Here is a 15142-nt window from a genome sequence, read left to right as displayed (position 1 = left end):
GAATCACAGAAGGCATAAATGACTCAGACCATCTCAACCACGGTTCGAATTTTGAGTTCGAGTTTTCTACTCATGAACTTCGACCTCTAGTTTTGAACTGTTCAAATCATATCGATGCATGCTTTTTTTTTACAGTAAGATTTCTATTTAATTTAGTGGTAAAAATCGCAAAATTAACCGCCGAAAGTGAGTATATTGCGTTAATCCAAGGTCAGCGCACGAGCTCTCAAACCAAACATCCGGCCAAATTCGAGAGTTTAGGCATCTGGAATCTGGAGTGTCGAACCTTCAGTTCTTTTTATTTTTTATTTTTCAAATTAATGCATGTTCCGTGTTCTTTTGCTTTTGATTTTGATTAGTATTATGGATATCCAGGACTTTATGAGCTCCCGGTTCAACCAATTAACAAACCGAACAACAGGGGCGTTCTGAAGCTTGTGCTGATTTGCTGATAGCGTTTTTCACTTCTTAAACCCACGCCTAAGAAGAAGGGGGCACTAAGAAAAGCTAGCTCTGAGCTTCGACAATGAAACATATTCACCGCGTTACAAACCCATTAGTCCATCACCGACGACGGTGACTTGAGTTACTCTGAAGTCTGTATTGGACGGCGAAAGCTATTGTCTTTCCGTTACATCTTTGAGGTATGTACTATGTAGCACGGTGCACATCATGTGTTTGACATAATACCTCAGTGGTTTTCTACCCGAAGAATTGGACAAGTTACTACAATCCCGGACGACCTGGTAACCAGGATGACGTACTGACATTACTATCTTGTCTTTCACTAAATCTGGCAGATGGATGAGCTGTTGAAGAATAACTTGTTTGCCACCCATGCTGTTGCAGCTGCTGGGTCTGTGGCACTGGGAACTGTTCTCACTTACCCGCTTGATACCCTTAAAGCCCTTATACAGGTTCCAAGTTTGATGACGAAGTTTTTAAAATTACTGTTTCAGTAAACAATACGTTTACTTGTACGTGTAATTGCCTGTTTCTTGTGAATCAGTTTTAGGTTATTTGAACTACTACAAAAGATGTAACAAACGTTCAAGAATGCATATTTTGTGATCACTTAGGTATCTTATAAGCTAGAATTAAGTAGTATCATTATGTGAAAACTAAGGTGGCCTGAAAAGTAATCAGTTTCCAATGTTCATGCGCTGTTTTTTGGGTTGAGTGACTACACAGGTTGGATCAGTTCCAAGTAAACAATTAAGACCAGCTAAGGTTGTTCAGAGAGTTCAAGCATTCTCAGGGATTTCAGGTAACTTCAATTCTGCCTGTCTTTTGGTAAGCAAAAATGATGTCTTGCTTTAATTTGAGCTTATAAATTTTGCCTGTGTAGTTTCTATAACAAAACTTTGCAAATAACATCTCTAAAGCAGATTAAGGGAAGGCTTAGAATTCTTAATGGTTAGTATTTAAAAGTTCACGAGATAATATTAGGCATGAATTTATTGTTCTCCCCCTTATGCTCATGCAAATATATTTCAACTTTACCACTCATAGGGTGATGAAAAAGAGTTTTCTGCTTATCATAAATATGTGGTGCAGAAACGATAATTTGGATGTTTCAGCTGGGAAATAGATGCTGAAATGGAGTAAATAAACACCTTAATTAGATTATCAGTTTTTTAGTCTTGTTACTTTCATCATCTTTGTGCTTCACCTTTCCATTCTTGTTTGTGTTTTGTTGTTGAGAGTGTTCTCCAACTCTATCTGTATTATGTATCTACAACCTATCTTCCAATGTTTTTAACTGTTTGCTCTTTTCTTAACATTTAGGTCTGTACAGAGGTCTTGGGTGGTTGATGCTAGGGAGGATACCAAGTGTTGGAGCACGATTTGGTACATATGAACTATTGACAGCATTCTACAAGGGTATCATATTCAAGTTCTATGTTGTCATTTAAGATCGCAAACGTTCTATTATCTGTCTGTGGAATTCCTTTCTTTTTTTTCTTCACTCTCCCACCCCACCCCACACCTTCCAGCCCTACCTGCCAGGCCCAGGATCCAAATTCTGAACCGAACAGTGGGAAGACTCTAAAAGTCCTTCTCTGGCCACTGGTGTATATGGAATTCATCTATTTAAGGAAGTGTTATTATGTCATGCAAATTACTTTCCTTTTAAACAGAATATAACAAGTTAGAAACTGTTCCGTTATTGCTAGCCCCACTATTTGTTTCTGAATTATACTAATTCATAGGATAAGCATATTCCAGAAACATGGGTGGAGTTAATCTTTGCAGCCAGGATCATCTTTGTGCGAAATAATGTTTAAAATATCTGAAGTGTTTGTTTTTTCTTCTTACAGAACAATACTCTACCTGTTTAAATTTGTCAAGAGAATATAGATAAAGTATGTTCACATCTATTCCTGGCTAATAATCGACAAAATTACTAGAGAGAAGGAGAAGAAAAGCCTAATCTACTTTTCCCCTAGAATCCACAATAATGTACAGTCGGTTTATAAAAAGTGTCATCGTCGATAGAGAGGTAGATAAACTTTAGTACTTAATCAAACAGGAGAAGGAAAAAAAAAGGAAGAAGAACAAAGCATCTGCTTAATTTCTTCTGATTATAAGTGTCGGAAGTAAAGTATCCAAGATGGATTTATTGTATCCAAGATGGATTTATTGTATGGTAAGCTAAAAACAACTGGTAGCTTCATATGTCACCAGTCAATGAGTTAGCAAAGATTCTTTGGCCTCAAAGGCCCTTTAACACTTTAATGAATCATCCCTGTCTGTTTAGAAAAACTCGATACTGAATATCTAATATTTACTGTATTACCTTAAATGTCGTGTTCACGATAGCAGAAATGCTTCAGCAACCAGAACTGTTTATGTCTGTTTGTTTGTGCACTTGCATGTATCTCCAATGTTTCTAAAAGTTTGGCATGTTTAGACATCATATTGTTGAAAGTTGACCAGTTGTTGTTCCGCATCCACTACTAACCTTTTCTGGTGCTTTCTCTGTCAGATGGTAGAGTAGACAATTTTGTACATGTCTCTGAGGCACTAATGGCTGGAGTTGCTGCGGGTGCTGTGGAATCATTTTTGAGCTCTCCATTTGAAATTATTAAGCTTCGTGCCCAGGTGACTTCAGCTTCTCGCATATCACACTCCACGCCAGTTGTTCAGAATGGTGCTGTTTCACCCTTGATTGCTAGATTACTAAGTGGTTATTCTCCAGACATAAGGGCAATGAACAATTCTGTTGGTCTTCTATCAACATTGACAACCAAATATGCCAATATGATTGATGGCCTGAAAGAGTATCCTTGGATGATGACGGGTTCTGGAAGAGCACCATCAGTCATTGAGGTCAGATGGCCATTACAAATATTTTCTTTCGAGGGAATAGGTGCTTTTTGGAGAGGCTGGAGATCTGGAATAGCTAGAGATTCTACATTTGGTGGAATTTTTTTTTCTAGCTGGCAGTTTCTGCACAGAGCAATGCTTGAATGGAAAGCAGTTGGGATGACACCCCCACCAAGGTTTTTATGCTTGGTGAAAGTCCTTCCTCTTTAATAGTTTCTTTGTTAAATATATAATGCACTTTTAACTTGTGTTGTTGTTTTGCCTAAAATTAGCCGGACAAATCTTGAATTACCATCTAAATTTAGGATCTCATATGTGTACTCCTCCCTGGCTCGAAATGAATCTAAGTCCACTTAAAACATTACATATGCATGTGTAGGTGGTTCAGTTGCAACTTTTGTGAGCCTTGTTAATCAATTTCTTACATTTCTGACTTGGAATACATGCAATTCTTAATCGTAGAAGATGTGATAATCTTTGCATTGTTTTCTTCATGTTAGAGGTTATACTGCATTGCTGTGGGTATAGTTTGTGAAATCATATGATGCCAATGTACTCTTAATTGTTGACTGCTGAATTTAGGCCAAAGGCTAATTAGATTTATGGTTCAAGAGATTCTGGCAGTGAGTCTTTGTTTTCATTAGAATGAACTGTTTACAATACAAATATGCATGAACTGTTTACCACACAAACATGCCTTAGGCTGCCTGACAAGAAACTTTAGAATGAATGGGCAAGATTCTTATGATACTTTTTGAGGGTGCAAACGAAGCATCTTATTGTTTGATCTGTCGTTCTACTTTAATATTCAGTATTTAGTCACCTTTCCTTGTTTCTTTTTCCACTGCTACTCGTGTTGAAACTTTGAAGTCTGGAGACACTTGTAAACTGTCAAGATCTTTTAAATCTAGCTCCTCCTTTTGTCACTCTGTCTATGTAGTAATAAATTTTTACATACTTGTCAAATACTTCAAAACTAGCCTGCGGAAGTTGCACAATATTCAATATAAATCAACATCACAGCAAAGGTGTCCGTGTCTGCATGCATTAAGTACTCTATGTTGCTTGGTTAGTAAGAATCGAAACTCTGATTCTGATTACCTCGAACTCAAATTTTTCTTTAAGTTACCCTTTTTTCCTGACAACATTTTTTTGTCTCTTCAGGTCTGATGATGAAATTGGTCCTTTGTCTCCTTTAGCTGTCAGTCTTGCTGCTGGATTTTCTGGTTCAATTGCTGCAGCTGCGTCTCATCCTTTCGACACTGCAAAAAGTCGATCAGAGTGTACAGTGCTTCCCAAGGTCAGTTTCTTGCAAGCAATAAACAGTAGCATTTTCATTGATGTGTGCAGATTAGATTTAATCGCATAGGCTCTTTGGGATTCATCTGAAGTTCTCTCTTCAGTGTAATTGGTTACTGCTTCCTCCAGAAAATTATTATGTTGACACAATCTTTTTTTTTTTTTTTCCAAATATTATGCCAACTTATCTTTGGAGGGGAATTATGGATAAAGTTCAATTTGTTGTTCTTTGAGTTGCTTTGATGCAGTACGTGTCCATGGAGAGGAAGCTTCTAAAATGGCCTAGGCCAGGGAAGAGATTTGAGAGGTTCACAGGGATTCATCCTGCAGACAGGAATATATTATTTCGTGGTGTTTGGTTGCGGATGGCTCGGAGCGGGATTGCATCATTTGTAGTTGTAGGGAGTTATTACTGGGCAGTTGGTCACCTGCTTCCTAAATGAAGTATCTGATACTTATTGGAGGATGTTATGGTATATCGGGTATGTTGATTAGCCTAAATTGAAGTAGCACAGCCCTCCATGGGATATCAAAATGCCATCCTAAGAAGTTTTGATACAGGTCCAAGTGAGAAAGAAACTTATTGAGCGTATTAACTTTGGGATATAGAACTGACATCATTGTTAGGATTCAGATCCGTGTGGTACCGTGCAGATTTGGCTCGAGTCTATCAGGGTGTAGTGGGATTTGCGAATGTCAGAGTGTGATCAGAAACTTCTCAACAGAATTGGATAGTGCAATGGTAGTTTATTTTGTTTCAGTCAAACTTTTTGGGACGCAGATTTACAACCTGCTTAGGAATGTGATGCAGTAGAATAGCGTAAATCAGGGAGAAGTGTTACTGAATTTAATATTGGGCAAGGGCCCAGGTATTTGCCTGAGCTTTGTCAATTTGCACTACAAGTGGTCTCTCCACTTGGCAGAAGTTGTCTCTCATGGATGTTGTGCTCCATCTTGGTCTATTGTGTTGTGTTGAACTTTTTGATCCAAGAAGTAGTGTTGACTCGGTTTTGAGCTTTTCCTCTGACCTTTGATGTGGATATCTGGATTAATATAATTAGCTTGGCTGAAAAGCCACATTAATGTGTATTGGCCCGACCATGATTTTTTGTTGCTCTCTTCTTTGCCAATATAATATAACATCATTCCTAGATAAGCAAACCAGAAAAGAGTTTTCTATTGAAGGAGGGTAGAGGCAAATGCGATCTTTTCATAGTGTATATGCAATTCGTATATGTGCATTACATCTTTTGTTTTGGGGGGTCTCTGTCAATGGAAGCTAATAAACTTTATAAACAAGTTGAGATTGGCCCATGAGAAGCATTGTCTTGTGCAATCATAATGGCTTTCAATTTGATTTGGCCATTCCATTACAAGCAAAGTCTCAAAGCAGAACCACGAAAACATTACATATGATGTGAGTTGCCTTTGCTAACAATTAAAAACTGTAGTTCAAAGTTTGTATGTATGGCTCTTTCTTTCACACACACACGCCCAGTGAGTGACAGAATCCTCTCTCTCGTGCATGTGCTCGGTGCAAGTTCTCGATGATTGACATGCTCGGTGCTTACGAGCTAATTAAGCAACGAAATAGTTATTATTATCAAACGGAGTACATAAATATGTGTGTGTTATTTCTCATCTAATGAGATTATGTTGCATGAAACAGAGTGCAATACGCTTTAGTCTTTTTTTTTTTTTTTTTTTTTGTTGTCGATACGATAGAATTCCTATAACCTAACCTAGCCTATTCTAGAGGGAGGAGGAGGAGACTCGATGTGAGTAGAAATTTTATCGAACCTGATCAACAAAGACCGTCACATATTGTAACAAATTTTTGTGGGAGGCAAGGTTCGAACCCTTGACCTCCCGCACCACCAAGCCTAAGAAGGCTTGGGATGACCACTCGGCCAATAGGCTTTAGTCTATTTCAGGTATTTTTGTGATGAAATAGTAAATTATTCAGCTCAGCTGAAGAAGTTAATTTATAATTTGCATACCTAGGTTGATACAAAAGCATCAGTGTCTTGTCTTGGTAGCTGTGCAACCACTTCATGCTTATTTTTATGGTTACATGTGCTCTACTCAATTGACTTGCAACCAGAGCAACAGGGTGCATAAGTTGTTTCCTATGCTATATAAAATCCACCAAGCAAGTTACTTAACAGAAAAGAAATATCAATAACACTTTCATTTCTCCCCTTTATTCGACAAAGGATGTGATTGGGGGCGAGATACCGAACAACTCACTCTTTTGAAACTTCACTCTGCTTGGAAATCTTTCAAATGCTAGGTTGAAATAACAGGCAATCCAACTACACACAGATTCTTTTTTTCCCTTTTTTTTTGGGTTGAAACGATAAGTAATTCTTATAGATTATCAAAACTATACAATTTTGTGTAAAGGCTCGATTGAGCTATACAATCAATGTACTTGGACATTGAGGAATCAAAAGTTCTTCATCTTGAATTATGCCTGAAGCATATGAACTAATTCTATTGCAAAGATGATTCAGATGTTTCTTGCTAATTAAATAAAAAGAGCACATTCGAAACAACAATAGAGTGAGAGAGTCTTGAAATTGCAACAACATGATGATTGCCTTATTTGTCATTGTCTGATACTCTGACCGCGTATAAACTTGTTTGGTTTGCTTGAAGATTAGAGCTAAGTTTTTCTTTTTGTTTTTTTTTTTTGGTAAAATCTTTATGCACTACCCTCAAAACTACAGGTTTGGTCGGTCCTTATTCTAAAGAATGTGACTAGAAGTTATTGTCATAAGCTCTCTCTCACATATTATAGTAATCATAGTGATGTCTGTTAAAGTAGTTTGACCAGGTTAGGCTTTCGAGCACTCGTTAAAAGTATGTCATAAAGGTGAAAAAGGGTTAATCTCCTTGACAAGTAAAGAATAAAAACTTAAACTTTGTCAAACCACAATGCTCCGAGGTCAACTAATTTATTGCCTGATCGTGAACCCACCAAAAAAAAAAAAAAAGGGCAAATCACACTTTATCCCTTGCAGTTTAATAATATTTTTATACATAACCTCCTATAATTTCAAAAATTGTACATAATCCCTTCATGATTTTGATTAAAATGTCAAGGTAACGAAATTTACAATTCATAAGGGAATCACCTAAAATGTCAAAAATACCCCTATGTAAAGTTAAAAATTATTTATTAACCACAGGGAGATTTATGTGTATATTTTGAAAAGTATAAGAGGGTTATATGATAAAACATTAAACCATAAGAGAGTTATATGATAGAAATTAAAATCATACAGAGTTAGTGCATCATGTATATTATATTTATATATTTTGGTCACTTCAGTCATTTTAACTTTTAAACAAGGGTAATTTCGATATTTTTAAAGGTTCCGTTACGAATGACCATTTTCGTTACTTTAACACTTTAATTCAAACAATGAGAAGGTTATGCATAGATTTTGAAATTATAGAAGGGTTATGTATAAAAAAATATAATAATAAACCATAAGGGGATAAAATGTAATTTGCCCAAAACAAAGGAGGAAAAAAGACGAAGAAGGCAGCTTTGGGAACAAAAGTTTGATTCATTGTCCTTCCTTCATCACTGCAGCATAATTAGGTCTCCACTAATGGTTGGCCAAATTAGATGGCAATTACACTTTTCTTGTACAAATTCCCGTCATACCATCCCACAATTAGCGTCCGTGGTAATTCGGAATAGTAGGCGAAAAGAGCGCAAAAACTTGTGCTCAATGTATCTTTGATGGACTTTTTGCAGTTTGCAAATGAAGATTACTTTCTCATTTTCTTCCTCTTTTCTCCATACATATGTATGGGATCACCATACATATGAAGAATGTGTCTTGGAATTTCAAGATTGCAACGCAACCCGTGTGGAGCATTCTCGAGCGTGTGGAGGTGCTTACATCAGAAATGACTCGATGCTTGTCTAAGCAGGCACCTACAAGAAAATGGTTCGGTTCCTTAGCTTTGTTACACAAGACAACTACCAAATACCCATCATGCAAGAGAAAAGCTAAAAAGGCTACTTAGGAGGGGAGAAAAAAAGAAAGAAAGAAAGAGGATTCCAAAAGAAATGCTCCCCAACAAATGGCTTGCAGACACAGAACACAGTGATTGTAGGGCTCCACATGATATATGTCCTCCCTCCTTCCTTCAAGTCTCCCTTCCCCCCACCCCCCCCCCCCCCTCTTTTCTCTCCAAATTCAAAGTATACTTCACGTGAGAAACTCCATAAACAATACTTGTGACTTGTGAGCATGAAAAATTCAAAACAAACACCATCAAGTGTGTAGAAATTCGAAGCAAGAGTGGGGCATAATTCCATCCGTTCTCTTCATTTTGATTCGTCTTATCTTTTAGTACAATGCTTTTGGTTGGCTTTGCATGTGTCCCTTTTGATCATTTTTCTGCGTGTCAATATATTTGTTGGCAAGAGCTGAATAGATATTCCATGTCACCTCAATTTGGTTCGCAATCCACCCCTAAAATGGAGGGTTTGGGACACATATATATGGTGAGCTTCTGGTAAAACTGATACGTTGTTGCATTTTTTTTTTTTTTCTCTTCAAAATGTTAGTACTATATGCTTACATTACGTGATTGCATTCATATACTGAATTGGTGTACATGAATAAAATGTATGCGTGCAATAAAGTGATATCAATGTACATCAGATCAAATAAAAAGTACAACCACTTCAAAATGGCGCTGAGATCACAACACCACCTGTTACATACTCGCAAATGGAAATGACCGTCTCAATTGACAAACTTGTGTAGGTCAGCTCAATCGATTGGTGTTCAAAAGATAAAGCTCAGGCATGTGATTGCATTCAAGCTATGAACATTTACTGTTTTAATGTCTAATCACAGGTAACAAAATCAGTAAAAGCATAAATTCCAATCCTTGAACTAATTTTATGGTTACAAGATTGATTAATTGTACGTAGTACGCACTGAATTAAAAGAAGGAAGGAAAATATTTCTACATAATAATGGATAGGAGGAGATGATCATGCTGAGTGTTAGGCCTGCTGTATCTTGAGCTAGAACTAGGTCCTAACTTACGTGCTGGATCAGCTGGCTAAGCTAGCTAGTTTGGCAAGCTAATTTCATCGAGATCGTCCAGCGACAGAAAAACTTCGTCCAGGCATGAAAGTTCTGTCCCATCGTCATCGTCATTATCGCAGTTACGCTCATAAACTCGACACACTACCCATTTACTATAATCCTGCCAAACCAACCAACAAACCAAATTGTTTAAATTCCGAATGATGAAAAACGAATAGACAGACAACAATTTGACACGGTGCTTACTATTTTTGAGTGTCTTTTTTTGGATGATCTACTGCTGCCGGAAGAACCATTTTCGGCGGAGAGTCTATATTCCTGCATAATCCAGTTGGTTTTAACACCCTCGGAAGGTTCACCCACGTAAAACACGTAACACCTTTTCATGCCCAATTTTTGGCCCGAAGTGCTCGACAATATTGGTTCATCCACACCCATCCCCTTCCAGTACCCGTTACCCGTGATTCGGCTCTGCGTTCTCCGGCTGTAAAAGTACCATTTGTTACCCTCCGCCATTGCTTTTCCTGCATGCTCGAAACCAAACTGGGTATATATATGTACATTTAATTGCCATCAAATCAATGCAAGTAGAATCCTATTATATATCCACTGGTTTTAATTTCTATTATGTTTATTCATGTTGGTTATTCACGTCTATGCAGTATATATATATATATATATCGTCGATCAGCTATACATATATCAAGACTGAAAAAAAAAAAAAAAAAAGGAATGCTCCAAAAACAAAAGGTGGTCGAGCCTATATGTAGTATTTTGCTCAATTCTTCTTCTTTACCATGTACTTTAGCAAACAGAGGGATTTTAAAAAGAAAGAAAGAAAGAAAAGGATGGATACCGTCTAAGTCCCACGGATCATAGGGATAAAGATCAAGATCCGGGATGACGTCCGGATGGCAAGGTAAGAGTGCAGCTTTGCGATGAAGGAAATGAGCGACGAGTTCTTCATCGGTGGGATAGAACCGAAATCCCGGTGGGAGCTTCGCATTGTTATCCCCCATGGACTATACACTACCGGCTGTATATATACGTGAGTAAATGCTATTACTACTCCTACTATATATGTATGTATATATAGAGGAGGGGGATGAAGATAGATTGCGAGTGTGGTGAAGTGTTATTTTTTTGTACAAGAAGTGATATTTATAGCTATAGCTAGCGAGAGGGAAGGAGGAGGGAGGGTGGAGAGAGAAGGTGTTTTGGCTATTTAACGTGAAATGGAAGGTGCGATTTGATCAGAGGCAACACCATAACTCAACCAATCAATCAATCAATCAAGAATATCGGTATTGGACCTATTGGTATTGTGGTTTTTTTTTTTTTTTGGTGTATGATATTTTTGACAAGTAATGTAATGTTGGGGTGATGGCCCTGGCCAACTCCAAGGCGGCGGGTGAAGGAATGTATTGTATTGTTGGACACTTTCCAAGTAACGGGATCTGTTACGGGTTACCATTCCTGCTGCAGCAAAATCCAACTTCATCAGCCGCATTCCATCTCCCACCCCCACCACATTGACACACTGATGCTACCCCCAAATTAAGTAATTTATCATAACTGCATTAGTGTACGAATAGAATATAGTGTGGGCAACACACATATATACATATATATATATATATATGTATGTATATATATTCCAGGACACAAAAAGGGGGGGAGGAAAAAAATATACAGCTAGAAAGAAAGGAAAGGGCTCAAAAAACTTCGGGTCAGCATCATCACACTTCACGCTTATATCATCTTCAACCTCATGGCACCCACGTGTCATGGTTTGCCGCTTTGCTTGCTTTGTGGACCATACATACGATCTGAGTGACCCACCTATTTGGGAGTGCCCTTCAAACTAATTATTATCATCATTAGCAACCAGTCCAAAAATAATAATAATAATTTTACCAGCTTCTTAAATTTATTCCATCGTTAGATTTTGTCTTATTTTAATCTTTCCAGTTTTGGTCGACCGAGTTGTGCAAGGCGGGGATGGATTCAATTCAACTGTTTATAGGGATGGAATGGATTCAACTAAGTTCTGCTCGTGGCCCCATTAGTATTCATCTTCCATTTGTGCCAAAATTGCTGCTTCTCTTTCTTTATACTCACGAGCCACTCATTTCTTGGATAATGATGATTGTAACAGAGTTCAATTAAGTTAAGTTAATCCCATTTACAATCAAGTTAAGTTAATCCCATGGCTCAACTTAAGTGACCAGTGGAGATTTTGGCATTTTGCAGCGCCATCTTTATCTATCTCCTTAATATCATTGATGATGATGATGATGAAGGCATTTCTCTTCTGAGTTCTTCTTCTGGGAATTGACAGTTCCTACTGTAGAAGCACTACAATTAGTAGCCAGCATCCTTATCGACAAAGTTGCAGCCGTCAGTCAGGGAACTGAATTGGTAGAAGATTTGTTGCCATATATGATAATATTCAGAATTTGCATTCTGTTGAATTAATGCAGATTCATTCTCTCTATTGTTGGTCATATCAAGTTCACGTAATCTATCTTTTAACCTTCACAAGATTATAATAACTCGTACAATGAAACACATACTTGCTGTGGGCTGCTTGGCTTTTCATTCAATGTTGGCTTCTGAAGAGATATCATATGTTTGTAGGCAATGGATTTGGGTAGTGTAGGACTCGAAATAATGAAGGAAAAGACTAAAGGCTAAATAAGGACAATGACCATACGGGCGGGATTGGCGAAATGTTGTTCGAGGTCTTTGTTAATGGAAAGTTACAGGTGGATGCAGGGCAGGGCGTGCACAGACATCCTCAGAAAATGCTCTCTCTGATAATGGAATGGAGTCACCCTCGTGCCATATTAACCACAAGCAGAGTCGTCTTTCCTTTTTTTTTTTTTTTTTTGGTTTTGTTGGGAATGATAAGTGGATTAATCATTTTATGTTAACATGGAATTCTCACCGTCTCATCATAGTTGTTAAAATTCCAATTTAATTGCTGTTACCATCCTACTAGTATAATTTTATGTTCTAAAACTTCCAAAAGACTTTTGATCTATCCAAGATAGGATCCCAATTTAAAAGACACCTTTGCCTCTTGTACATGGCAACACATGATAACCTAGCTAGCTTGGTCGACACGGGGTGTCGGGGTCAATTCTTACGGGCCCGACTAATCCCCTGCGACTCGGGTCCGGCGCCCCAACCTGATCCGAGCGCGTTAAGTGTGCAGAGAAATCCAGCAGAGCAGAGACTCGAACTTGAGACCTGACGGTCGCCTGGTGGAAAGTGCTACCGCTGACCCATTCACGCGGGGGCGCTAGCTTGGATGACTGCCCCACAATTTTATTGTCAAAAGTCAAAACAAGTATGCCATGAAGTACGACGATTTTAGGGTAAAAAGACAGTAACACCTCCCCTCCCCACTTGCTCATGGCTTTCTTTCATAGCTTCCCTATCACACTGCGCCAAACTTAGGGATTGTCATGCCATAGACAAATACATCTCGATGGAAGATGGATACTCCTCGGCGTGATCTATCTTCCTATGAAGAAGATAATCCGACGCTACCTAAATATCCTCTTTTATCTCCCAGATGGTCAACATTTTCTCACATGACATATGGTTGAGAGAGACTGAAGGGAGGAGGGAGCAAAACTGGATGCTGTGCTCCAATGTTCTTACTTATGCTCAGCATGCACCTCATCATCAGTTAACTCAGTAGTCAAGACAACCAATATAGAAGAGATTAAAGCTTGTGCATGTCTTGCATCTGAAATCTTGAAACGTATTAGTGAGGGTCGAACCTGAACAGAAAGTGCGTGCATTAGACTGCCAGTTAAAATCTTTCACACCTTAGTTCAACTTACCATTTACCATTACCTACCATGTAGTATTTGGCTGAATTGTTATTTGAGGCTGATATATATATAATACTATAGTATAGTGCTGCTGTAATTTCACTGTATCGCTAGGTAAATAATTAAGCAACTCATCAGATTGGATCATACACGCACCTAGGAAGTAGGAGCAGAAAGCAGGAATCAGAAGATCATACAATTATCCTCAAGTTCACCTACCAAATCACTTGAGAATGAAAACTCATTGCATCCGTAGCATAGGATCACACTAAATATGTACTGCGAACCAATGCAACTGCTGGTGATTGCGTTCCAAACAATTAGCCTAGCAGCGTAAGACAAAAACAATACGAAGCCACCCTGCATCAACCAACACAAGTACAAATTTTAGGTTGTTCTAATAATTTCATGAACAAATTTAACGTATGTTTCTAATGTTATTGGTAAGATCAATTATTGTACTTGCTGTTGCATGAGTGCATGTGGGCTCATCTTCTCTTTTCTTCTTTCTACCCCAAAAAAAAAAAAAATTTTAAAAAAAAAATTGAATGTACCAGTGTAATTAATTCCAAGGGCTAGAGTGGATCTACAGAGAAGGTCATAGGGTTTCGGAGCACAATTCCAACGATTTGTGGAAACACACAATCTGATTGGAATATTAGTTTTGTTTTAGGGGAAATCAGGTCAGATAGTAGGATGGAGTCCTTATTAGGACCCCTCTAACTTTCAGGTGTCTAAATCATACTAGCTATGCTACCAGACTCTAACAGATCAAAAGAAGAAAATTAGCATAATTTTGTCAAACAAGTATTCACTTATATATACTATTCGCATTGCTTGCAATACATAAATCATAATGTTTAAAAAAAAAAATTCTCAAGGATACTACTCATAGATTTTTTTTTTCTCTTTCGGGTTCTTTCGTGAATGCTCATTTTAGCCACGATTGGTCTCAAGAGTCCGGCTTTACAGTAAAATAACACCAGCTCATAAAAAAAAAAAAAAAATCTCTAACACTTCATCCTCTCTTTTAAAAGCATAAAAGGTGATAAAGTGTTAGAGAATTTTTTTGGAGTGCTAATATCATTTTCCAATTGAAAACGTTGTACTAGTTGCCATCAATGGATATCCTAAATGTGAACCCCAACTTTGTGTTTGAGCCTTATCCAAATGCCAAACGTTATTAATGGAGAGACAGGTGAAGTTGAAGATGAGGGAGATGACTGCATAGATAGATATAGATACACATATAGTTGTGTCTTTTCTTCCAGTTGAGGTGGGTCGTGGAGTCCCACCTTTGCATTCCCTCAGTGGCGAAAAACTCATCTCTATCTTGATTTTCACTCATTTAATTGAGAGCTCATCAGCTCAATAGCCTTTTGCCCAACTATTAGGTAACTTTTAGGGTTAGGAAAGCAAAGTTAATCTGTTACAAGTCCAATAATAGAAATTTATGACATGATATTTAACAAGAGCGAGCAGAGCAGTACACATAAAGCACTGACATGACACAAAGCAGGCTATGAAGAACTACCAATCAATTGGTACTTTTAGGATCGTGGTCCAGTTGCTCAGGTT

At 37.9% G+C, this 15142-nt stretch overlaps 2 protein-coding genes across 4 annotated transcripts; one reads left to right on the top strand and one right to left on the bottom strand.

The window, feature by feature from the left end:
* The first annotated feature begins 166 nt into the window (after positions 1-166).
* LOC113726692 (uncharacterized) lies at positions 167-5718 on the top strand. 3 transcript variants are annotated; one of them, XM_027250551.2, is made up of 7 exons: positions 167-644; positions 801-917; positions 1192-1267; positions 1789-1884; positions 2990-3506; positions 4495-4630; positions 4878-5718. In XM_027250551.2, exons 2-7 carry the CDS (start codon positions 801-803, stop codon positions 5070-5072), a joined length of 1137 nt encoding a protein of 378 aa, XP_027106352.1. In that variant the 5' UTR covers positions 167-644; the 3' UTR covers positions 5073-5718. The 3 variants fall into 3 exon arrangements, with proteins under 3 accessions (XP_027106352.1, XP_027106353.1, XP_027106354.1); XM_027250552.2 differs by having other exon boundaries at positions 505-644; positions 1789-1851; XM_027250553.2 differs by having other exon boundaries at positions 505-644; positions 4864-5021.
* Positions 5719-9531: 3813 nt separating this feature from the next.
* On the bottom strand, positions 9532-10872 carry LOC113726687 (NAC domain-containing protein 104). The gene is made up of 3 exons (XM_027250534.2): positions 10573-10872; positions 9963-10240; positions 9532-9876 (listed from the first exon to the last, which is right to left on the bottom strand). The coding sequence occupies exons 1-3, from the start codon at positions 10733-10735 to the stop codon at positions 9739-9741; spliced, it is 579 nt and encodes a 192-aa protein (XP_027106335.1). The 5' UTR covers positions 10736-10872; the 3' UTR covers positions 9532-9738.
* Between the last annotated feature and the right edge of the window lie 4270 nt (positions 10873-15142).

Source organism: Coffea arabica, chromosome 2c (assembly GCF_036785885.1).
Source record: "Coffea arabica cultivar ET-39 chromosome 2c, Coffea Arabica ET-39 HiFi, whole genome shotgun sequence".
NCBI lineage: Eukaryota > Viridiplantae > Streptophyta > Magnoliopsida > Gentianales > Rubiaceae > Coffea > Coffea arabica.
The sequence above is the reverse complement of the archived record's forward strand: the minus strand, read 5'-3'. Positions and strand labels throughout refer to the sequence as shown.